Source organism: the organism of the source record quoted next, unplaced genomic scaffold (genome assembly GCF_019419815.1).
Source record: "Pyrus x bretschneideri cultivar Hongxiangsu unplaced genomic scaffold, Pyrus_bretschneideri_v1 Contig2, whole genome shotgun sequence".
NCBI lineage: Eukaryota > Viridiplantae > Streptophyta > Magnoliopsida > Rosales > Rosaceae > Pyrus > Pyrus x bretschneideri.
The window spans coordinates 7,716,692-7,743,255 of record NW_025999501.1 but is presented as its reverse complement, the minus strand read 5'-3'; the positions used below and the strand labels follow the sequence as shown (position 1 = coordinate 7,743,255).

Below are 26,564 nucleotides of genomic sequence, written 5' to 3'. Positions count from 1 at the left end.
GCATGTCATTGTTTTTATCCATTTCTTCAAACACACAGAAATAGTACAACACAAAATTAGGAGAAGGTGAGTCTATGATCCAAGTACTTGGATGATGAATAGTGTTGAAATCTTGGCGGATCACCTCCTCTTTTTGCCAATCCTCCCATCTTTCAAGCAAACCTTCGCCTTCGCCTTCAAGCATTCGGACAACCTCTGACATCTTGGGCCGTTCCCCTAGGGAGCCTTGTGTGCACAGTAGAGCTACTTGGATCAGCTGCTCCACTTGATTGTCAATATAATTTCCATTTAGATCAGCTGCTCCACTTGATTGTCAATATAATTTCCATTACTAAGGAAATGCAAATGTTGTTGGGAAATAATCTTGCATATAACAATAACTAGCTACATACACAAACAGAAAGACGTAAATGCATACCCAATCAACTGACATGAAATCATCATCACTCGCAAGCTGAGGATTGAAAGCCCTCTGCCCAGTGATGAGTTCAAGAAGCAGGACTCCGTATCCAAAAACATCAGTTTTCTCGGAAGACACTCCAGTTGAAAAGTGCTCCGGTGCCATATGAACAATTGTGCCACATACATGTGTGGTAACATATGCATCCTTGTTGTCCAAGAGTTTAGCCAACCCAAAGTCTCCAACAACAGCTTCGAATTCCTCATCCAACAATATGTTTGCAGCTTTCACATCACGGTGAATAATTTTTGGATCACAGTGCTCATGTAAATAAGCAAGACCTCTTGCAGATCCCAATGCAATGCGTTGTCTTATTGGCCAATCAAGTGCAGGTTGTCCTTCTGGACGATCTACAATAATATATCCACATACTTAGGAGAATTTCAAATTACAAGCAACAGGTAATGTGGTCTAACACATATCATACCACCCATCCTACCCAAAAAAGGATCTTCTTGTCATCCTTTTCAAATTAAACAGAACTAAAATCAGCATCGAGAAGGTAACTTAAAATTGAAGAAAAAAAAACACTAAAAAAAATCAGTGTTGATACTCCAAGCCAAATTGGTCAGGTTTTTAAATTCATTATATCAATGTGATCGAAAAAAAATTTAACGTCGTGAAAACAAAAAGATTCATCCACGCAGCCAACAATTTAGATGAGTACCTCTTAAACAAGATGCCAAACTTCCATTAGCCATATAAGGATATTTTCATGCAAAACCCATGCAGACAAAGCAGATTGCGGTGGTGGACACCCATGCTAATCATTTCAACTTCTGTTTGGAACTGTAGTTCCCCGTCTTGGGTTCTCTCCTCTGTAAGTCTTTTTACAGCAACCAGAGTTCCATCAGCTAAGCGTCCTTTATAAACCTTACCAAATCCACCTCTACCAAGAATATTTTTGTTGCTAAAGGTATCCGTGGCAACTTGTAGCTCGCGCAAAGAAAACCTTTTGAGCTGTCGTAAATGAACTTCTGGTTCCTTCTCAGCTGCAAAGACAGTAGATGAGTGAAACCTGCATCCCATACAACAACTACAACACCAACTTGATCAAGCTATATTACCCTCTCCTCCCTCTTACTGAGATGAAAGTGTATCCCCTGTCAGATTGTTATTTTTGTCCCTAAAGGTAAAGAAAAAGAGTAAAGTTGCTTCAACAAACCTGATGGGAGTAAAAAGCGAAAAAGATCCATTAACTGGAATATCCCCTGTCAGATTGTTATTTGAAAGATCCCTGCATTCCACGGCAAAACTATATGTTATTTGCATTCTCTGATGGCAGAGAAATTAGTAACTTTTCACTCTCTCCTCCCTCTTACTGCGATGAAAGTGTATGAAACTCACAAGACTTGCAATGATTGGATGTTCCCTTCTTGTGAATCTTGAAACTCACGGGACTTACAATGGAACAATTAAAAACAGCAGATTAGCATATCGAATAAAAAAGAAAGACGATAGATTTTATCTAACAAAAGGATGGGGGTTCATACAGGAAACGCAGTTTTGCAAGCTTGCCAAGTAAAGATCCAAGCTCACCAAGTCTGACAAACCCCCAAGCTCTTCGGGAATGTTTCGTCATTCATTCATTCATTAGTTCATTCCGGTTCCCACAACCAAACACTCCCAAATTCCATAACACACAGAGATATACCTTCGACAATGGCAGCAAGCTTGTGGAGGTGAAAGAAGCCAAACAGCAGAATCTGCGTTGACCGGATTCCAGAAAATTCGGTGGCTGTTTGATTAAATTGCAGATTGCGTTTGGAAAAGCATGCCGCTGCTTCTTAGAGAGAGAGGTTGAAATCTCAGCTTGCTTGTTTTGGAGAAGAATGAAAGGTAAAAGGTTTGGGAGAAAGACGGAGGAGCTGCGAACGGAGGACTCTCAACCGGTCAAAGTCGCAGCCCACCGCGTCGGAAGTTTCGTTTCTTCTTTTGTTTATATGTACTTTTTACTTTTTAGCTGATTCCTGAAATTGTTATGCAATTCCTCACTTTGTTTTTGTTGTAGGATCTTTTTTATTTTATTCATCATCAATTATTTTAATTATTTTGTACAAAAAAAACAAAATTACCTTCATTTTTTGTCAGATTATTATGGCCCGTTGTTTATTGAATTAAGGTTATTTTTATCATTTGCTCCTTATTTAATGGAGATTTTTAACATAATTATCAAAATGATTGATAGTTAACAAACTCAGAGATCACTTCTATTAATTTTAAATCTTAGAAACCAAATTGATGAATTATGCTAATTTCATAAACTATTTTGATTAATTTCAGAACAAAAAAGTAAAAACTAAACATTAAAAATTGAAAACGAAATAGTTATCAAACTACTTTTAATTAATAACTCATTTAGCCGACCAAGGTTGTAAAGAGTCCAAGTCTGATTCTGATCAGAAATAATAGACTATGATGGCAATAATGAAAGCTATTGTAGTTCTAAAGAATAAAATTTGGCTACGAGAATTTTAAACTTTTTTGGTAATGTTCACAAAAAATATTTTACAATAAAATAAAGTTAAATTAACTAAAAGAATTAGCTTCCAATGAGATAATCACATAAAATTATGTAAACTTCAAATTTAGGATTTACTAGTAATATGCCCGCGCGATGCTGCAGGACTTGAATATACCTGCCTTAACTACATGAACAAGACACATTTAACTTGAAAAACATTCAACATAATCATGAACAAACAAAAAGGATGGATCTAGGAAATTATAAAAAGCATTGTAACCGTAGATCCAGGAAATTATAAAAATCCATCCAGTCAGGAGATAATATAATAGTTGTGGGAAGGTGAGTATGCAACCAAGAGTCTAAAATATACTTGACTTGCAATTCCATTATAATTTCACAAAAAACAAAAAAACAAAAAAAAATGATCAAATTTTGATTGAAACATCAAACAAAACAATCTCATATGTTACAAATTGGACCAACTAAATAAAGAATATATCGATAAGATTTTCAACCTAACAAGAAAAAAGAGCTTTATAACAGCGCAATCAACATTATTTGAACTCAACTAAAAAGAAACTGATTGCATGTCATAAATTCCATAGGTAATTGAATGGCAGCGCAGCCCCTACATAATGTTTTTTAATCGATTTAGTAGTTAACACTGGCCAATTGCACAATACAAATCTTAGAAACTATTCCAAGTTAGAGCAAAAATTACCTCTAATCTTTGTTTCTCTTGTACTTTGGTATTGCGGGGTTGACTTATAAACGGTAAATGAAGTCATGAAAACCAAAGAATAAAAAGCCTTTTTTTCAATTAACTAAAAAAAGCACACCGTAAATAGAGTGAGATATCTGGTAACCAAAAATTGAATCTTGGAAAGCAGACATAAACAAACTTCAATCAAAATTACTTCAATACATTTGGATATTAGGGAAAATTAAATTTATTTAATTTCGATATAAAGAAAATTAATTAATGCAGGAACAACATTTGTGCCTCGGTGGCGTGAGAAGTACTCAAAACAAACATTGTTTTCCTTAAGTCTTTAGTCTATCTCTGCAAATCGCAATAACTCACATCCATTGAGAATCAAATTAACTAATTAACTTACTAACCCGTCCTGTAAATTTCACATCTATGCTCTAAACAGATTTTGTAACTAATATCCCAAAAAAGGGGCAAAAGGGAAGGAAAAAAACCTTTTGCATGGTATACTGCAGTGTTATCTGTGTAACCAAAGTCAAGCGCTGAAAGGCCAGCAACCTCGTTGTATACTTGGAAAACTGTTTTAGATTTTATGGCTCCAAAAGAAAATATATCCTGCAGCATTAATATCATTCAGACTTAAGTATTTTTCCCAAGTGAATACACATGCAAAGTATCAAAGAGAGAAAGGAGAAAAAATTATCAAAATAAGAATTACACACCTGTCCTATAATATAAACAAAAGGTAATTACAGAAAAATAGTTGGAAAACACAAAATAAGTAGAAGAGAAAACAGACAATCAGCATAATCTAAAATTATTTAAACAATTAATCCACAATGAAAAGCGTACTTTACAAATCCAAACCAAATTACATCATCCAATAGATTTTTTTTTTATACCTTTGTTATTGTGCCTTTAAATTGATTTCAGCAAAACTTGTTTCTTTTTCTACAGTTTATTCAAGGATCGTGTTAAGCTAAGCAGCAAATTATAAATTCACTAATTTTGTTCTTAATTATAGTAATTTAGAAATCAACAGATACAAAAAAAAAAAGTCACAAAGCTTAATAAAAACTCGTGAAAAAAAGAAGTTTTAAACACAACACCTGCACATGACCCTATAATGTCGTTGATAAGTCTAAAATCCCACCCTCATAATACTCAAAAGTAAAAGAAATATAGCAAAAAGATAAGATTTAATTACGGCCCGACCCCTGATGGTGCGCACCTAAACAAAGAAAGACAGCGCTCATAAAGAGAGAAAGACAGACGGAGAGAGAGAAGAGAAAGATGATATGTCTCCATATGGTATTCTGGAGCCAAAAGATCAGCAGACGGAAATAAGCTGGAAGGAATCATTTTAAGATAAACATTCAACAACAGAAATCAGAAATCAATTTAAGACTACTGACCCAGGTAGGTAAGCTGCTGTGAAGGTAAAGAGGCCCAAGAAGCTCATATGAATGAAAGGATTTTGCTTGCTGCACACATAGACCTGTAAACTCCAGCAAACCCAACGTCAATCAGACCGTAGGCCGAAAATCTCAACAAACAAAAAACTGAGCACAAATTCAAAAATCAGAAGTCAGAGAGAAATTTGTGACGCTAATCAGAAGTCAGACGGAAATAACCTGGAAGGAATCAATTTAAGCTGGAAGTGAGTAATTACAATTTATTAACTTGTGTAGCATAGGCATTATTTTAGTACAACTTATACTTCAAATAACAACACTAGTATAAAGCAAAGTAATTTAAAGAAAGACTCGGATAAGAATTGCATAATGTAGAAATAACACTCTTCTTCTATACAAAAGTTGCATGTAACTGCTTTGATCAACCAAGTTTAAGCTCATAATGAAAGCTCAAATTTGAACCAAATGGTACCATCTTAAATGGTTTTTGGAGGCTTGTTTTGTGTACTTTAAAATCATATAATAGTCGTAGAGAACGAAGCCCTAAATTGAAAGTTATTCCAACTATAAAATGGAGTCCCAAAACTGGAAATACAAAACTTGCTGCTGTCTGGCAGCCCTGTGACTCAACTTTGGACATGATTTTTGATCAATCAAAATACAACAGAATTAAGTGAAATCAGAAGGGTTTTGATCACGGACATGTCTATTTTCAAAACACACAATATTAGATCAAAAGGAACTCACAAGGACATAGAAATCAAGAGCCAAAGTAGGCTACTTGAAACATAGTTTCTCTCTGCAAAATGAACAAGTTTTGTGCATTGTAGAACCCATACTCGTTTAATCCAATTTACAATTTCATGGCAATCCCAAACTATCCAGGCATCATATTTAACTTATATTTCAAACAATTCAGTAAAATTAAAGTATGTACCTTTTCTTGCATAATCCTTCCTCTTTTAGCCATATCATGCATAATCCTTCCTCTTTTAGCCAAAGACTACAAACAATTCAGTAAAATTAAAGTATGTACCTTTTCTTGTTCTTGTCCTGCCCTCCAAACTCCTCCAAAGTTGTTCATCAATCTACCACTTAGCTAAATCAATGTCACCACCACAACTCCTCAACAAGAACACCGGAAATTCAAGTTAAACACATAAATCTCAAACTTGTTCAAAAATGAAACTTGAAATTCGGAAGATCCACTTACATATCCTGGAAGCGCATAAAGAGGGGAGTATTTTTCTCTCTTGGGTCGAGACCTATCCCCAGCGAGGTTAGCCAGAATCGGCGAAAAAAACTACGAAAATCGTCAAGCTTCTGGGCTTCAACATATGGGCACGCTTGGTTCCAGCATATGGGTTTGGTATCAAAATGAAAAGGGCTGCGCTACGAATACATAGACTTCGACCGTGCGTGATTTCATTGCCGTACGAAAAAGTTATGATTCAATGAAGTTTTTGGAGTGAAGGAGAATTAAAGAGGAGAAGAACACAGCAGCAAAGCTGCTGGTTTTGCACACAGGGAAGAAGAAAAAGAAAGCCATTGGCTTCCAGAAAGTTCCACTTTAATTTACCAAAATGTCATTTTATTTAGAAAATTCGTAACCTTCTCATTTGAATTTGAAACTCTAATCCGTTTGCGCGTTTATAGTTACATGTAATATTTAAATATGCCAAGAACAATAGAAAAATACAAAGAATCAAATACGTCTATGTAAAATCCCGTTTAGCACAAGAGGGGCATTTTCGTCTTTTACCCATTTTCAAAAAAAAAAAATAACAAACGCCACACATATAAATGCATCAAAATTAGGAATACAAAATACCTTATTTTAAACAATGAAATCTAGGGACGGGGTTTCACAAGAACACCTCTTCTTTCTGCCACTCCTCCCATCTTTCAGCCAAACCATTGCCTTCCAGCATTTGGACAACCTCTGACATCTTGGGCCGTTCCCTTGGGGAGCCTTGTGTGCACAGTAGAGCTACTTGGATCAGCTGCTCTACTTGATCGTCAATATAATTTCTATTTAGATCAGAATCAACAAGTGTTTCTAACCTCTGATCTTTCAGTAGCCGTTTGACCTAATTTTTTTAGTCAAAATAATAAGGAAAATGTCAGCTAGTTCTACAATTTGAAACAAAAGCTGAGGGCACATAGGAGAGTAAAATGTAATGTTCAAAATTTGAAGGGCCATTGTTCTCTCCGTTTTCTCCAGAAAATCAAACTTCTTACAAAAATGTATCGTCATTCAAATATTGGTATGATGCAAAGATAAGACAAAGATGCAAATAGGGAGAATAGAAAGAAGCGAGAGGCCAAGATAGTGAGAATAAAGAGATGATGAATTCAAATTCTTCAAGAAACATATGCCAAATTCTTCAAGAAATCACAGCAAGGCCAATATATTGGCAAAGGAAGCAACAATAATAGTAACAAAGGAAACGTAAAAATTAATCTCTGACAAATTAAACGTTAGACTGTTATACATAAAGATAAATAAATCTTCACAGCTTAATCATAACTCTAACTAATAAAAGCTAATTAAACCATACTTATTTTCTAAAAGCTAATTAGTTTTTTTTTCTTCGATCCATGATTCAAACTGCTTTCAACATTTCGGCCAAAAAAGACAAGCGATTTATACATTAATCAAACAGGAACTTGGCAGCTGCATAAAGAGTAATAGTTTTTTAAAGTATCTTTAGAAAGAACTAAACTTATTGCAGAAATGTTCCATACAAAATGATTTAGAACGTCATAAGAGATTAGCGGTTTGAAATAAAATCAATAAATAAGGAGACACATTATTTTCAGCTAAAATAAAAAGCAACATTGGTAACGAGAGAGGCTTCTAATTTACAGTACATTATATAACATTTCTACAACAATCTGAGTATTGAAACTTTGATAATTTCCAAGATTTGGACTTAGGGACACAAAATAGATTGAAGCTAGAATATCGTTGAATTTCAACAACATTATGTCTTTTTTGATATAAAATATGAAAGATATTATGGAAGATTTAGAATGATAATATATAATCAGAAGGTGGACCTCATGCAAATGTCGTTGGGAAATAATCTTGCATATAACAATAAGTTAGCTACATACACAAACAGAAAGACGTAAGTGCATACCCAATCAACTAACATGAGATTATCATCACTCGCAAGCTGAGGATCAAAACCCCTCTGCCCAGTGATGAGTTCAAGAAGCATGACTCCGTATCCAAAAACATCAGTTTTCTCGGAAAACCTTCCATGTGAAAAGTACTCTGGTGCTATATGACCAATTGTGCCACGTACAGCTGTGGTAATATGTGTATCCTTGTAGTTCATGAGTCTAGCCAACCCAAAGTCTCCAACAACTGCTTTGAATTCCTCGTCCAACAATATGTTTGCCGCTTTCACATCACGGTGAATAATTTTTGGATCACAGTGATCATGTAGATAAGCAAGACCTCTTGCAGATCCCAATGCAATGCGTTGTCTTATTGGCCAATCAAGTGCAAGTTGTCCTTCTGGACGATCTACAACAATATATCCACATACTATGAGAGGAGAATTTCAAATTACAAGCAACAAGTAGTGTGGTCTAACGCATATCATACCACCTGTCCTACCCAAAAAAGGGTCATCTTGTCATTCTTTTCAAATTAAACAGAAATAAATAAATCAGCATCGAGAAGGTAACTTAAATTGAAGGAAAAAAAAATATTAAAAGAAATCAGTGCTGATACTCCAAACCAAATTAGTCGGGTTTTTAAATTCATTTTATCAATGAAATCCATAAAAAATTTAATGTTGTGAAAACAAAAAGATTTATCAACGCAGCAAACAATTTAGATGAGTACCTCTTAAACATGATGCCACACTTCCATTAGCCATACAAGCAGCCTTTCTGTTGGTGTCATGCAAAAACCATGCAGACGAAGCAGATTGCGGTGGACAGCCATGCTAATCATTTCAACTTCTGTTTGGAACTGTAGCTCCCCACCTTGGGTTCTCTCCTTTTTAAGTCTTTTTACAGCAACCAGAGTTCCATCTGCTAAGCATCCCTTATAAACCTTACCAAATCCACCTCTACCAATAATATTTTTATTGCTAAAGGTATCCGTCGCAACTTGTAGCTCGCGCAAAGAATACCTTTTGAGCTGTCGTAAATGAATTTCTCGATCCTCCTGAGCTGCAAAGACAGTAGATTAGTAAAACCTGCATCCCATACAACAACTACAACACCAACTGGATCAAGCTATATTACTCTTATAGTTCACTAACCAGGTTCATCAAATAAATGATCCTGTGATTTTCTTCGTCGCCAATAAGCAAGTGCAATTGCAGTTGCAGCAAACAAAGCAGCACCAGCAACAACCCCTCCAGCAATAGCCGCAGTATAAGTGGCACGGTGCGAGTTCGTAATTCGGTTGTAACCTATGGTACTATTCGTTAGAGAGTACACATAGACAATATGATATTCAATTCGATTCATTCTTAATTCGTTAAAAAATATAAATTAAAAATATTTATAATACATATACATTTTACAATAATTTATAGTTATTGTTCATTGTAAGAAATTATTTTTGTTTAATAGAATTGATTATTTGTAAGCAATTATTTTACAAATCAAAAACAATTAATTCACTTAACTTTCTAATAAGAATAATATAAATATTCTCAAATTAATATGGAATTTGGGAAATGCAATGGGCCACCGACTATTTACATCTTCTCTAAAAAAATCAACACTGCAGATGGGTCCCTCCATTAATACAAGAAGAAAAGAGTGTTGATAGACCTATTCCATTGAATTTTTTTCTTGTGTCCGTAACATAAATGGTGTATTATTATATAAATGGTGAAAAATTTTATTTTTTATATCATTAATATTTTAACACAAAAATCTCACCACTTGTACAAACACGTAATCTCTCCACCCCATTGCAAATCTCTAACAGTCTTATCTGGTGAAAATTCGAAAAAAGAGGTGAAAATTAACAACCTTGGAAGCCACAGTCATTGGGTTTGTTGGAGAGTTGTAGATAGCAAGAGATCTGCTTCCTCAATTCAAGAAATTTCGTTCGAATCAAAAGAATTAAATCCAAAAAGCGAAAGTAAAATTTTCTATCTTCCTCTCTCTCTTCGTTTTCTGTCTGCCCGATGAAAACCAAAAGCACCGGGCTTCCCAAAATTTCAGTTGTTTCACTCCTCTGTTTCCAAAAATTACAGGTGCGTTTACTTTTCTCAGTTTCTGTAATCTGATTATAAATTATTAGAGATGATCAGATGAACCACTAAATTCACCACCGAATCGCTAAAGTAATGGTACGTCCGTACCGATACGGAATCCGGACACTATTTCACCGAATCCGGCACCTAATATGAATCACCATAGTTAAAAAGGAAGGGTTATTTGCACAACAGGAACCAGAACGAGATGAAAATCCTTAAAAGTCGGATGTTATATGATGAACTCTCTCTCACATGTCATTGTTTTAATTCATTTCTTCACACTCATAGGAATTTAGGAGTATCCCCTCGGATCCTCAATCCATTCCTTTCCTAACTAGCATCTTCTTAGAATCTTTACAGCAGTGATTCCAACAATAATGTTGTACCATGAAAAAAATTTAACAGAAAAACACCAAGAAAAAACATTAACTACCAATGGACTGGAGTCGATATCACAAGTGTCTGTGAAACAAAACAGAGCCAGCCGGAAAGTAATAAGTTTAGGATTTGAGGTCAGCCGTTAAAATTAGGATTTGTTAGAGATTAGGGTTATAGTTTATTATAAATAGGATGCCTGTTATTCCTCTTAGAACAAATATGTCACAATGTAGTCTTTTAAAATTTTGTAACCGTTGTAGCATTTTTATTTGTTTAATAATATTCTTATTTTGTAGTATAGTACTCTGATGTTCTCAAAACAAATTTGAGTTAATATCACAAGAACAGTATAAGTTGTAAAAACCTGGATGTGGAGAGGCTGGAAGTGGATTCAAACGAGGATTATTGGCAAAACTGCAAAACGAAGAATAGCAGCCAGTCCATCATTCAGATCGTCCGCTGGGACGGCCACCGCCGGAAAAAGGTAAAGAAAAAAAATAAAGTGGGTTCAACAAACCTTACGGGAGTCAAAAGTGAAAAAGATCCATTGACTGGAATATCCCCTGACAGATTGTTATTTGAAAGATCCCTGCATTCCATGGCAAAACTATATGTTATTTGCATGCTCTGATGGCAGAGAAATTAGTAACTTTTCTCTCTCTCCTCCCTCTTACTGCGATGAAAGTGTATGACACTCACAGGACTTGCAATGATTGGATGTTAGTCAAAGTCTCGGGAATTCTTTCCTATTTCCCCTTAAAATTAAAATTATATAATACAAAAACAACTGAAACACTGTTTATCCTGCTTGATTTGTTTAATTTCGTTTGGACCATTTCACCCGTGGGAAGAAAATTTGCAACGGAACTCCGCCGCTCCCAATTCGAGAACTCCTCACTCTAACTCCGAATACCAACAAGGTATCTCTCTCGCATATAATTTTGAATTTTTGGAATTTATCTTCAAAGAATGCATTTTTAATTTCAAATCAAACTTCAAGTTTTTAATATTTTGGGGATTGTGGGATTAATTTTTGCAACAGAAGCCGGAAGACTGAAGATCGCATTTTGGATTCTAATTTCGCAGACTTTGTCGAGTTGCTGCTTGAGGTGTGATTTTACGGCTGAAATTCCCAAGCTTTTTTTATTAGTCTTAAACCAGATTACTTAATTATAGTAAAATTAACCTTTTTCTGTTATGTAGCTGAAGCAGCTAAAGTTGAGTGTTTTAATTAGTTGTATATGTCACCCAGTTTACTCGTTCCTACTGCTGCTCAACAGGGATGAGTTTCACAGCAGGTGAGTGGAAATTCTGGGCTGTTCTTAATTTTCTATTTTCTGATTGAAATTTGATGATAGATCTGATTCAATCGGAAGACTAAGCTAAAAGTACAAGTGGTATTTTTTGGTTAATTGGTTGGGTTTTTGGATGGCTCTTATGGGTTGTTAATTGTATGTTTTCTGAATGAATTTGGCATCAATTAATCCAACGGATTAGTGAGCTACAACTACAAGTGGGCTTGTTTTGATTTTTGGGTTGTTTAATTTTCTGTTGTTTTATTGAATTGGATTTTATTCAACGGGGTGGGTGAACTAAAAGTGCAGTTGGGTTTGTTTTGGTTTTGAAGCTCAGAGTCTTACATATTTGAAAGTTGAATCTAAGCCTTTCAAAACCTTTGTAAACGTGGTGTCAATTGTAAGGTGTTACATGCAACAGAGCTGGATAGCAATGTCGGGTGAGTCGTGATTGCCCAGTACATTTAACTCTGCTTCAATTTGTTCATCTTCTTTTGCATTTCTATGCATTTTTTTGCAAGCCCAAATGATTCAAAATTGAAATTTATGTGTAAATTGATAAGTATGGGTGTGAATGTTCTTCATTTGCCTACTCTTTTTAATTTGGTGTTTTCAGTTTTTTCTGTTTTTGGCCAAATAAAAAAAATTAGTGCATGTGACATGGTTGTATTAATGGATCCCTAATTCTAATAAATTAGAAATTCTCAACCATGATATGATTATGGTGTTTTCATTTTGTTTGTCGCATGTTGTTGTTCTTGCCTAATTGTTATTTAATTAGTTTTGTTTTTTTAACTTTGGATAGGTGCAATTTCAGATTTTGTGTATCTCATTTGGAAGTAATTAGGTGTTCTATAAAGGTTAATCTTATACTCATTTTTTAAAAAACTGTGCATAGTAGTTGTTAAATATTGTGGCGTTTTAAAATCCTTGCTTTTGTGATTGTGATATGATACTGTGTATTTGCTTTATTTAATTACAATGGTGTGATGGAAAATTTTAAATTTTATTTATGTGTATATCATTTTTTTTAGCTTCTTAGACATCAATCTATTGCTTGGTAAGACTTAAATCTTTCAAATTTCTCTTCATTTTGGATTACATGTCTGCCTAAGGATTTAACATTTTCCAGTGTAGTTTCAATTGTACAAGATAGTTAATTACAGTTTTCGGAATTTGGTTTTGGTTTTCTTCAATGCTTCATAAAGTTGTAGAGGGTGCAATAATATTGGAAACCTTCCCCAAAATTTTTGTGAATCTTTTTGTATTTCTGTTGAAATTTGTAGGTAGTAAGTTTTATTTTGTTCTTTTAAAATACAAATTTCATTCCCTTTGATACCTATTTTGTTTATTAAAAATAGGGTTATAAATAAATTATTCAAATGCAATGCACAACACGCTTATTGCATATGAAGATATGCATCAAATTTTTGAATTCCAATTCAAACCCTAACTGCTAGCTCAATTCAAGCCAAAATTTGTCAATTTAGACAAGTTGGTGTTTTCAATTCGAAGTTGAATTATATCTTGACTCGATATTAATTTTCAATTCCAGCCAAATTTTGTCAATTTAGGCAAGTCGCACCAATCTACCATTGAAAGCTCTGGAGGCAGGGTGCCCAATAATTGACTCCAATTTCCAAATGAACACAAAGTCATCTCGTCTACCAGGTCAGTATGTAGCATCACAATTATGCTATATATATGTATATTCTTTCGTTGTGCTACACTCATTTTTATCATCGGCAACATGAACACCTTAGGTTTTATGGAATGCTTTTAAAGATCATAAGAGCAAACTAACAGATTGGTCGATTCATATATTGAGGGTTGTATATGGACATAGAAAGTAATGAATGTTTAAATTTCTGCTAGATAATTTTACAATTATATAGAATATCATAAAAACCTGAATAGTATTAATTGGATACAAGAATATTATTGAATTTCCCATTAGCTTAAAATTTCTCAAATCCTATAATTTAAATACTTTTTGCTACTTAATATACCTTCTTGTTATTTTGGTTTTGTGTTGAATTTTACTGTTTTGCAATTTGGAATTTTTCTGTACATTACCGAGTTTGTATATTTTTATATAGGTGATTTAATTTTTCTTGCATTTGAAAAAAAAAAAAAAAATGTGATCTTCTATTTTTCTGACATTTACATCATGTTCTTATATTTTGCATCTTAGAAGGGCAGGTACACTCATGAATCCCAACCGCCTTGCATAGGAGTAAAAAAGATTGTCCACAGGCAGAGGTAAAAAGATTCTTAATCCTTCGTGAGGTTTTCCATTATTGTTAGACTATTTATTAGATTTTTGGCTTCTACATAATTTACAAAAACCATAATTGGCAGATGGTTTTATGCTTGACCGAATTGTTAAAATTATTTCATGACGAGGCTGAAAAGGCTGGGGTGTTCCAACCCAGTTCCAGTTCTCTCTCGCCAGTTTTCAAGGAGCACATCGTGAGTTCCTCTTCTTTTTCTTAATTATAGAGTATTCAATTAGCATGTGTGATTGTATTGTTAACATAAAGGACCTCTTTAAATTTTTTATTGTTTACTGACCAATTGCAGGTAGATGGTATGCTCACAGAACTCGCCTGCTTGCTTCTTCAGATGCCTTCCGTGCAATGTTTGATGGTGGTATGATTTTCCAATTTCCCCTTTGCAGCATTTTCTTTTTGGTTTTTGTAGCGTATGCACTACAAAAGTAACACAGTGGGAGTAGGTTTCGAGGTTAAAGAAATTTCAACATGTAATGAGAAGTGAGGGTTTTAGCTTAACCACTTTTATTTACTGGTTTTTAATTCGAATTTATAGCACCGAGGATATAGGTGAACGGTGAAGCAATTTAGTTGGGTTCATGCATCTTAAACATGTTGTGTCAGAGATGTAAGTGTACTAAATGATTTTTCCCTTTTTTGTTTTGTTTTGTCAGAGATTGAAGATGTAAGTGTACTAAATTGGAAGCTCAAGTATTGAACAATATGATTTACTTCATTTGTTAGTTGGTAAAGACTTCGTATCTCCCTAAAACCCATTGTATTTCTTCGGCTCTTTTTTCTTGGTGAGAATTGGAATTTTTATTTATCTTTCGAAACTCTAAACTGGTTGTCCTTCTCATATGAAAAATGAGCATTTTTGTAAGCCAGTTAAAGGCTCATATGATTCAGAAGCCTAACCAATGTATTTATCTTGAACAGATTACTTGAGGAAAAATGTACATCCTCATCTACAGAAAAACAAAGAAGAAAGAAGAGTGAAGTACTGAATGTAGTGTGATGAGTTGGAACATGGAAAATGAATATATTTTTATGTGATTGTATTTGTATGAACAACTTAATCCACAACTTTTTCTATGTAATGTATTCTTCAAATACCTATCTGTTCATTATTACACATAAGGATGCAAATATACTTTGGTAAGGACGTAGACAGATTTTAATATGTGATATATCCTACATACATACATGCATACATACATACATACATACATATCTTTTTTCCTTATTGGATATGAGGATGTAAATAGATATTTCTTTGATATGGATATAATTAGATTTTCATATATTTGCACATGTTTAACATAGTTTTAAATCACAGGACATCGCGCGGGGTCTATTGCTAGTGTATTTCTGTAAATATTCCGGTGTTAAGGCCCTTTACTGTTTAGGACCCATTCCTAGAAAAAGTCAAAACTCAAGCTATGCCTTTACCACAATATTGGGTTGAGCCGAAATGCTATCATGCACTTTAAGGATGAAAGTCACCCCAACGGAACAATTAAAAACAGCATAATTAGCATATCAAATAAAAAATAAAGACGACAGATTTTATCTAACAAAAGGATGGGGGTTCATACAGGAAACGCAGTTTTGCAAGGTTGCCAAGTGTCGCTGGAATGGTACCATGTAAATTGTTCAAGTAAAGATCCAAGCTCACCAAGTCCGACAAACCCCCAAGCTCTTCCGGAATGTTTCCAGTTATGTTATTATTGTAAAGTTCCCTATCAAGAAAGAGTGTTTCAATAATGTCAAATGCAGTAGTGAAATTCATTCGTCGTGTATCGATACCAATTTCAATTCAAATGCACAGTGATGGAACAGTTGGATAAGACCCGAACAAAAAAGCAGAGTGAAAAACACACTTACAAGTGCTGCAACTTGGAAAGCACACCAAGCTGTGACACCAGTCGACCAGAGAGATTGGCACCGCCAAGATCACTGGGTGGAGCAAAAATGTTAAAAACTTCGCATAACGCTATTTCCGCTGTTACAAGTGAATTGAACTGAACTGAACTGAGCTGAATCGAATTGAATTGAACTGAATTGAAAAGGAGGTGTTTGTTGGGTTTGCTTACACTCGAGTAACGCTGTTTTCGCTATTACAAGTGACATGAAACCAGCTGCAGGGATTGACGAGAGTCGGATCCCAACTCTGCAGAACATTGTCTGGATCAGCTAGATTGGTCTTCAACGCGTTCAATGCGTCACCTGTCAAATCCAATCATTCATTCATTCATTCATTAGCTCATTCCAATTCCCGCAATCAAACACACCCAAATTCAAAAACACATAGACACAGACATACCTTCTACGTTGGCAGCGAGCTTATGGAGGTGAAAGAAGCCAAACAGCAGAATCAGCCATACAGAAACAGAGGCGGAGGACATCATCGCTGTTGGGTCTGTTGGAGCTCAGGTAAGCAGCTGGCGTTAACCGATCAAAATCCGAAGCATCTCTTCGTTGACCGGATTCCAGAAAATTCGGTGGCTGTTTGATTAAATTGCAGATTGCGTTTGGAAAAGAAAGCCGCTGCTTCTTAGAGAGAGAGGTTGAAATCTCAGCTCGCTAGTTTTGGAGAGGAAAGAAAGAAAGGTAAAAGGTTTGGGAGGACGACGGAGGAGCAGGCGGATGGAGGACTCTCAATCAGTCAAAGTCGCAGCCCATCGCGTGGGCAGGTTCATTTCTTCTTTTGTTTATATTTTATCTTTGACTTTTTAGCTGATTCCTGAAGTTGTTATGCAATTCCTCGCTTTGTTGTGAGATTTCTGATTTTATTCATCTTCAATTATTTTGATTATTTTGTAAAAATACAAAATTATCTTCAATTTTTTTTGTCAAATTATTATGGTCAATTGTTTATTGAATTGAGGTTATTTTTATCATTTGATCCTTATTTAATGGATATTTTTAATGGAATAACTAAAATAATTGATAATTAACAAACTCAGGGATCACTTCTAGTAATTTCAAATCACAGGAACCAAATTGATGAATTATACTAATTTCATGAACTATTTTGGTTAATTTCATAATAGAAAAGTAAAAAGTAAAAATTAAAAATTGAAAACAAAATTATTATCAAGTTACTTTAATCAAGGTTTTAAAAGACGCTAGACGCTAGTAAGGTAGCTGGTTGGGGCCGAGCGCCTAGGTGGCTAGGCGGGATCCAGGCAGGTGCCTAGGCGTACGAGGCAGATTTAATTATATCTATTATATTTCGTGTAAATAAATATCTATTTATACTTAAAATATATATAATTTCATTATGAACTACAAAATAAAATGACATATATATTATGTTATTGGAACATAATAAAAACATGGGAAACAAACATATAATGTGTGTTCATTTAAGTATTCAACAAGTCTCTTACTATTTATTGAAAAAAATAAATGCAAAATGAAAATTATCTATTTTCAATCTAAATGAGTAGCAACCTGGGCGGGTGCCTAGGCAGGTCTTGGCGGGCTCGTCAGTAGGTTTATGAGTCATTTCTTAATTTTCAAATGCCTAGGCATTAATCAGCGTGGTGACCAGCTGCCTAACACCTAGGCGGGGCTTAAGCGCGCTAGGTGGAAATTTTTAGAACAGTGCTTTTAATTAATAACTCATTTAGTTGACCAAGGGTTGCAAAGAGTCGAAGTCTGATTCTGATTAGAAATAATAGACCATGACATAGCCAATAGTGAAGCTATTGTAGTTCTAAAGAATAAAATTTGGCTTCGAGAATTTTGAACTTTTTTGGGTAATATTGTTCGCAAAAAATATTTTACAATAAAATCAATTCAATTAACTAAAAGAATTAGCTTCTACTGAAATTATCACATAAAATTATGTAAACTTCTAATTTAGGATTTATACTATAGGGACTTTATCATATGAGGCAATACTCTTTTGGGAATAAAAAGATTTTATTAAAGTCTTTAGACCAGCTCCAACTCTTAGACCCAAACCCAAATATTTAGTCCATTAAAAGATGGAATTTAAGTCTATGAACAATGAATATCACCCAACTATCAAGATCCAAATTTAGGAATAAAGAGATTTTTTTTTTTTTGAACTTTTGAATCATATTATTTTAATTTAATTTGACAAATGTTTTGACATTAAAAAAATTAAATTTCGACAAAATTTTCAAAACCGAACAGATCACACCAACTAATCAAACTATAATACACACACCAATCAATCTTCAGTATACATGTCACATCCCGGTCCGGGGCCCACCACATCTCGGGCTCGACTCCACCGTAGCACGATATTGTCCGCATTGAGTCCTGACCACGTCCTCAAGGTTTTGGTACTGGGAACTCACACGAGAACTTCCTAGTGAGTTACCTATCCTGGGATTGCTCTCTTGCGAACTCGCTTAACTTCGGAGTTCCTACGGAACCCAAAGCCAGCGAACTCCCAAAAGGCCTCGTGCTAGGTAGAGATGAGAATATACATATAAGACTTACAGGATCCACCACCTAGGCGATGTGGGATGTTACAATACAAACAACCAACGAAACTTCAATACACACCATCCAAAAGTAAAGTGAATATGTTCTAAAAAAATTTGTTTTATTATTTTGATGTTGAATTTTAAATTTCAATAGTTGACTTTATTTTATTGTTAGATTTGAAAAAAAATATACGAACAATTAGATCAAAATCTAAAAATTGCAAAGCATAAAAGGATTTTAACCTAGACCGTTGATCATCAATGGCCCAAAAATCGAACGGCTCGTAGTTTCTTAAAATGTTACCATTTTGTAGCTAGGACCCTGCCAGTTGAGAGACCCATCTGTCGGCCACTTCAATAAATCATTCGCCTGTTGCTTCTGAAAAAAAAAGGTAAGGCCCCCAAAATTTTGGGTCAACCAAATATGGAAATACAAATCCAAATTTGGGTTTAGCTTGAGTCAAAATCCAAACTTTTTAGGTTTAAGTTCAACCATTAGATATCATTTTTACTACATTTTAGTGGTTTTCCTCTTCACATATAACTGAGAGGTCTTTAGGTTTGATTCTCGCCAAAAGCGAATTTAAACCATATTATTGCTAGCCCACTATAAGGCCTAACTCAATCCCCTACCCTTTTAGTGTAGAAAATATTTTTTGTTCAAAAAAATCAAAAAAGTCCCCCAATTAGATTGCATTTCTATTTTGTTTAAACTCAAATATTTAGGTTTGGGTCTTACCCTACAGTTGGTCTTAAATAAATCCTCAAAGATATCAAAGGTGTCCCCATTGACGATACTCTAAAAGAAGATGGACAAAGCTCGAATACCCATGTTGGAATGACACGCAATGATCTCTAGATCCCTTAATACCTTAGTTCTAGTACTTATAAGGGTAGTGCCACAAAGTCGGACTTGCAATGATCACAATCAAATTTCAAACACCAACCGTCCACAAGTACCCACGCACTTGACCTAGTGTCTATAGGATCTATAGGAACACTCAAAAATATAGATAGTTATGAGTTCATAATGATTATTTACTCGACAATCTGACCTAATTTCTAGATAGATACATAAATCATTAGGAACATGTGCTTTTGTGGCCCTTCCTAATTCCAGCTAGCACCATATAACTTCGTAATGCTAGTGAACCCTATAAAAATTACAACAGCACTAGCTCCATTTTTGTGATCTTAAAAATAAGCAAGACAAAAACAAAATTGAAAACAAAGACAAAACATATGCACAAATGTTGTATCACTGAAATACAAAATGGACATTCTCCAATCCTCTAAAGGCTTCTTACATGTATACAGGGGACGGAACCAACGAGCATATCATCTGGGACCGGACAACTCATTCAGAGAAATATGAGAAGTCGAGTCTATGATCCAATTAGTACATGGATGATGAATAGGGTTGAAATCTTGGCGGAACACTTCCATTTTGTGCCATTCCTCCCATCTTTCAGCCAAACAATCGCCTTCTAGCATCCGGACAACCTTTGACATCTTGGGTCGTTCCCCTAGGGTGCCTTGTGTGCACAGTATAGCTACTTGGATGAGCTGCTCCACTTGATCGTCAACATAATTTCCATTTAGATCAGCATCAACAAGTGTTTCCAACCTCCGATCTTTCAGGAGTCTTTTGACCTAATTATTTTAGTTAAAATAAAAAGGAAAAAGTCAGATAGTTCTACAATTTGAAACAAAAGGTGTAGGCACCTAGGAGAGTGAATGTGTGGTAATGTTCAAAATTTGAAGGGCTGCAATATCTCTAGAAAATCAAACTACTTACAAAAATGCATCATCATTCAAGTATCAATATGATGCAAACATATGACAAAGATGCAAACAAAGAATAGAAAGAAGCAAGAGGCCATGATACCGAGAATAAAGAGAGAATAAGGAAATTAGGATTGATACAAAACACATGCCAAATTCTTCAAGAAATCACAGCAAGGCCAATACATTGGCAAAAGAAGCAACAACAATACTAACAACAATTGCCAAGGAAATGTAATAATTGATCTTTGACAATTTAAACCTTAGATTGTTATAAATAAAGATAAATAAATCTTCACAGCTTAATCGTAACTCTAACTAATAAAAGCTAATTAAACCTTAGAAATGTTCCATATACAATGATTAAGAATGTCATATGAGATTAGCAGTTTGAAATAAAGTGATTAAGTATGGAGACCCATTATTTTTGGCTTAAATAAATAGCAATTGGTATCGAGAGATACACCTAATTTACAGTATATTATATAACATTTCTTTAACAATGAGTATTGAAACATAATTTTCAAGATTTGGACTTAGGGACACAATAGATTGAAGCAAGAATATCGTTGAATTTCAACAACATTATGTCTTTTTAATATATAAAATATGAAAGAAATTATGGAAGATTTAGAACAATAAAATACAATCAGGTGGTGGACCTCATGCAAATGTTGTTGGAAAATAATCTTGCATATAACAATAAATTAGCTACAAACAGAAACAGAAAGACGTAAAAGCAAACCCAATCAAGTAACATGACTTCATTATTATTCGCAAGTCGAGCAAGATCAAAAGCCCTCAGCCCAGTGATGAGTTCAAGAAGCATGACTCCATATCCCAAAACATCAGTTTTCTCGGAACATTTTCCAGTTGAAAGGTACTCTGGTGCTATATGACCAATTGTGCCGCGTACGGTTGTGGTAACATGTGTATCATTGTAGTCCATGAGTTTAGCCAACCCAAAGTCTCCAACAACCGCTTTGAATTCCTCATCCAACAATATGTTTGCAGCTTTCACATCACGGTGAATAATTTTTGGATCACAATGATCATGTAAATAAGTGAGGCCTCTTGCAGATTCCAATGCAATGCGTTGTCTTATTGGCCAATCAAGTGCAGGTTGTCCTTCTAGACGATCTACAATAATTTATCGACATAATTATGACAGTGGAATTTTAAATTACAAGCAACAGGTAATGTGGTTTAAAACACATCATGCCACCCATCACACCCAAAAAAGAGTCATCTTGTTACCCATTAAATAAAATCAACATCAAGAAGGTAACTTAAAATTGAAGAAAAATACATCGGTACTGATACTCCAAACCAAATTGGTCGGATGTATAAATTCATTTTATCAATGTAATCCAAACAATATTTTAAGGATAAATTACACTTTACCACCTCAGGTTTAAGGTTTATTACAACCTCATATAACATCTTCAAAAAATTTCGCTTTCATACCTTACGTACTATTTCATTGATTGAGATGTTTACCGAGATCTGAAATCACGATGGATGCCGTTACGGACATTGTACGAGTTTGGGGTTAAGGTTTTGGTTGGTAAAAGTCTGTCAAGAATGAAAGTGAGATTTGGATTCGAAAATGTAAGGATTTTTTTCCAAATGTTCCTTCGATCTTGTAGTTCTAATTTGAAATTCGTTCTCTGTCTGAACTGTGAGTTTTGAAAATTAATAGCATTTTCGTTTTGGAAACAACAATCTCATTGGGTTGGAGAGGGGGAGTTGGAGAAGGTTAATGGTGGCTGGTTCCTGGAGAGAAAAAGGGTTGGGCAACGACGGAGAATCGCGGGCCGGGGGGAAATGAAGAATGCGGGGGCGGGGTGAGAGCGGGAAAGGGATGAACAACACCAATTTTTTTTTATCTTTTCTATTTTTTTTAGTTTTTAATTATAAAAAAAATTAATTAATTTTCTATTTATTAATCTTTTTTATTTGTTTTTATTCCACGTGGATCATAGTTGGCATCCATGTCAACAAAAATGTTGACGTCACATTTGCCATGTCATCCTTTAACAATCAAACTGACGATTTGACTAACGGATGTATAAAATTGCTAAAATTGATAAGTAAATGTATGAGATTGAAATGTTTTAAAGATGTATGAGGTTGCAATTACATTCAAACCTGAGGGTGTAAAATGTAATTTACCCATTTTTTAATTTCATTAGAACAAAAAGATTCATCAACGCAGCAACCGATTTAGAAGAGTAAGGATATACAAGCAGCCTTTCTGTTGGTGTCATGCAAAAACCACGCAGACGAAGCAGATTGCGGTGGACAGCCATGCCAATCATTTCAACCTCTGCTTGACACTGTAGCTCCGAACCTTGGGTTCTCTCCTCTTTAAGTCTTTTTACAGCAACCAGAGTTCCATCAGCTAAGCGTCCCTTATAAACCTCACCAAATCGACCTCTACCAATAAATTTTTTGTTACTGAAGGTATCCGTTGCAACTTGTAGTTCGCGCAAAGAAAACCTTTTGCGCTGTCCTAAAAGAACTTCTGGATCCGCCTCAGCTGCAAAGACAGTAGATTAGTGAAACCTGCATCCCATACTACAACACCACCTTTATCAAGCTATATTACTCCTATAGTTCACTAACCAGGTACATCAAAGAAATGATCCTGTGGTTTTCTCGGTCGCCAATAAGCAAGTGCACTTGCAGGTGCAGCAATCGGTAAAGCAGCATCAACAGCAACCCCTCCAGCAATAGCCCCAGTAGCAGTGTTACCTAATATTATTTGCGCAACATGAACCAGAACTAAATTAAAAATCCTTAAAGTCAGAAGTTATATGATGAACTCTCGATCACATGTCATTGTTTTCATCCATTTCTTCAAACACACAGAAATAGTACAACAAAAAATTAGGAGAAGGTGAGTCTAGGATCCAAGTGCTTGGATGATGAATAGTGTTGAAATCTTGGCGGATCACCTCCTCTTTTTGCCGCTCCTCCCATCTTACAGGTAAACCTTCGCCTCTTGCCTTCAAGCATTCGGACAACCTCTGACATCTTGGGCCGTTCCCCTGGGGAGCCTTGTGTGCACAGTAGAGCTACTTGGATCAGCTGCTTCACTTGATCGTCAATATAATTTCCATTTAGATCCGCATCAACAAGTCTTTCCAACCTCCGATCTTTCAGTAGTCGTTTGACCTAATTTTTTTACGAAAAATAAAACAGAAAATGTCGGGTGGCTCTACAATTTGAAACAAAAGGTGCAGGAACCTAGGAGAAAAAAATGTGTTGTAATGTTCAAAATTTGAAGGCCTGCAGTTTTCTACAGAAAATCAAACTGCTTACAAAAATGTATCGTCATTCAAATATTGATATCATGCAAAGAGAAGACAAAGATGCAATAGAGAGAATGGGAAAAAACGAGAGGCCAAGATAGCGAGAATAAGGAGATGATGAGGAAATTAGGATCGACACAAAACATATGCCAAATTCTTCAAGAAATCACATAGTGCCAATACATTGGCAAAAGAAGCAACAACAATAGTAACAATTACTAAGGAAATGCAATAATTAATCTCTGACAGTTTAAACCTTAGATTGTTATAAATAAAGATAAACAAATCTTCACAGCTAATCATTACTCTAACTAATAAAAGCTAATTAAACCAAACTTATTTTCTAAAAGCTAATTACTAAGGAAATGCAAATGTTGTTGGGAAATAATCTTGCATATAACAATAAACTAGCTACATACACAAACAGAAAGACGTCAATGCATACCCAATCAACTAACATGAAATCATCATCACTCGCAACCTGAGGATTGAAAGCCCTCTGCCCAGTGATGAGTTCAAGAAGCAGGACTCCGTATCCAAAAACATCAGTTTTCTCGGAAGACACTCCAGTTGAAAAGTGCTCCGGTGCCATATGACCAATTGTGCCACATACATGTGTGGTAACATATGCATCCTTGTTGTCCAGGAGTTTAGCCAACCCAAAATCTCCAACAACAGCTTCGAATTCCTCATCCAACAATATGTTTGCAGCTTTCACATCACGGTGAATAATTTTTGGATCACGGTGATCATGTAAATAAGCAAGACCTCTTGCAGATCCCAATGCAATGCGTTGTCTTATTGGCCAATCAAGTGCAGGTTGTCCTTCTGGACGATCTACAATAATATATCCACATACTTAGGAGAATTTCAAATTACAAGTAACAGGTAATGTGGTCTAACACATATCATACCACCCGTCCTACCCAAAAAAGGATCTTCTTGTCATCCTTTTCAAATTAAACAGAAATAAAATCAGCATCGAGAAGGTAACTTAAAATTGAAGGAAAAAAAAAACACTAAAAAAAATCAGTGTTGATACTCCAAGCCAAATTGGTCAGGTTTTTAAATTCATTATATCAATGTGATCGAAAAAAATTTTAACGTCGTGAAAACAAAAAGATTCATCAACGCAGCAAACAATTTAGATGAGTACCTCTTAAACAAGATGCCAAACTTCCATTAGCCATATAAGGATATACAAGCAGCCTTTCTGTTGATGTCATGCAAAAACCATGCAGACAAAGCAGATTGCGGTGGTGGACACCCATGCTAATCATTTGAACTTCTGTTTGGAACTGTAGTTCCCCGTCTTGGGTTCTCTCCTCTGTAAGTCTTTTTACAGCAACCAGAGTTCCATCAACTAAGCATCCTTTATAAACCTTACCAAATCCACCTCTACCAATAATATTTTTGTTGCTGAAGGTATCCGTCGCAACTTGTAGCTCGCTCAAAGAAAACGTTTTGAGCTGTCGGAAATGAACTTGTCGATCCTCCTCAGCTGCAAAGACAGTAGATGAGTGAAACCTGCATCCCATACAACAACTACAACACCAACTTGATCAAGCTATATTACCCTCTCCTCCCTCTTACTGAGATGAAAGTGTATCCCCTGGCAGATTGTTATTTTTGTCCCTAAAGGTAAAGAAAAAGAGTAAAGTTGCTTCAACAAACCTGATGGGAGTAAAAATTGAAAAAGATCCATTGACTGGAATATCCCCTGTCAGATTGTTATTTGAAAGATCCCTGCATTCCATGGCAAAACTATATGTTATTTGCATTCTCCGATGGCAGAGAAATTAGTAACTTTTCACTCTCTCCTCCCTCTTACTGAGATGAAAGTGTACGAAACTCACGGGACTTTTCACGCAGTTTTGCAAGGTTGCCAAGTAAAGATCCAAGCTCACCAAGTCTGACAAACGCCCAAGCTCTTCGGGAATGTTTCCAGTCATTCATTCATTCATTAGTTCATTCCGGTTCCCACAACCAAACACTCCCAAATTCAATGACACACAGAGACATACCTTCGACATTGGCAGCAAGCTTGTGGAGGTGAAAGAAGCCAAACAGCAGAATCAGCCAAACAGAAACAGAGGTGGAGGACGTCATCACTGTTGGGTCTGTTGGAGCTCAGGTAAGCAGCTGGCGCTGACCGATCAAAATCCGAAGCATCTCTACGTTGACCGGATTCCAGAAAATTCGGTGGCTGTTTGATTAAATTGCAGATTGCCTTTGGAAAAGCATGCCGCTGCTTCTTAGAGAGAGAGGTTTAAATCTCAGCTTGCTTGTTTTGGAGAAGAAAGAAAGGTAAAAGGTTTGGGAGGAAGACGGAGGAGCTGCGGACGGAGGACTCGCAATCGGTCAAAGTCGCAGCCCACCGCGTCGGAAGTTTCGTTTCTTCTTTTGTTTATATTTATTTGACTTTTTAGCTGATTCCTGAAATTGTTATGCAACTCCTCACTCAAAGTGAGATTTCTGATTTTTTTCCCTCATAAATTATTTTGATTATTTCATGAAAAAACAAAATTACACTTAATTTTTATCAAATTATTATAGTCTATTGTTTATTAAATTAAGATTATTTTTGTTATCTGTTTCTTATTTAATGAATATTTTTAATGGAATAATCAAAATGATTGATGGTTAAGAAATTCAGGAATCACTTCTAACAATTTCAGATCTTAAGAATAAAATGAGGAGTTATACCAATTTCAAATATTATTTTGACTAATTTCAAAACAGAAAAGTGAAAA

General features: G+C 35.2%; 1 protein-coding gene, 2 long non-coding RNA genes and 2 pseudogenes across 12 annotated transcripts; 1 reads left to right on the top strand and 4 right to left on the bottom strand.

The window, feature by feature from the left end:
- The window catches only part of LOC103952589, a 40,392-nt pseudogene extending 23,414 nt beyond the window's left edge, over positions 1-16,978 (bottom strand).
- On the bottom strand, positions 332-1,322 carry LOC125476812 (BRASSINOSTEROID INSENSITIVE 1-associated receptor kinase 1-like). The gene is made up of 2 exons (XM_048583369.1): positions 1,128-1,322; positions 332-810 (listed from the first exon to the last, which is right to left on the bottom strand). Exons 1-2 carry the CDS (start codon positions 1,159-1,161, stop codon positions 332-334), a joined length of 513 nt encoding a protein of 170 aa, XP_048439326.1. The 5' UTR covers positions 1,162-1,322.
- LOC125476764 lies at positions 1,448-25,854 on the bottom strand. Its single transcript, XR_007258076.1, has 3 exons — positions 25,836-25,854; positions 1,626-1,697; positions 1,448-1,543 (listed from the first exon to the last, which is right to left on the bottom strand). It is a non-coding gene; the product is annotated as an uncharacterized LOC125476764 (long non-coding RNA).
- LOC125476761 lies at positions 11,432-15,409 on the top strand. 10 transcript variants are annotated; one of them, XR_007258065.1, is made up of 10 exons: positions 11,432-11,592; positions 11,715-11,781; positions 11,876-11,970; positions 12,305-12,407; positions 13,523-13,638; positions 14,170-14,229; positions 14,329-14,439; positions 14,551-14,619; positions 14,915-14,987; positions 15,180-15,399. It is a non-coding gene; the product is annotated as an uncharacterized LOC125476761 (long non-coding RNA). The 10 variants fall into 10 exon arrangements; XR_007258064.1 differs by having other exon boundaries at positions 14,162-14,229; XR_007258062.1 differs by having other exon boundaries at positions 14,170-14,439.
- Positions 19,953-25,763, bottom strand: LOC125476759 (annotated as a pseudogene).
- Positions 25,855-26,564: the final 710 nt, after the last annotated feature.

What these genes read in the sequence shown, in the direction of transcription:
- LOC125476812 (XM_048583369.1), bottom strand. Translation starts at nt 1,161, where the DNA reads ATGGCTAATGGAAGTTTGGCATCTTGTTTAAGAG. An exon ending in TTTGGCATCTTGTTTAAGAG is followed by an intron (nt 811 to 1,127) that starts GTACTCATCTAA and finishes ATATTATTGTAG; the next exon opens with ATCGTCCAGAAGGACAACCT.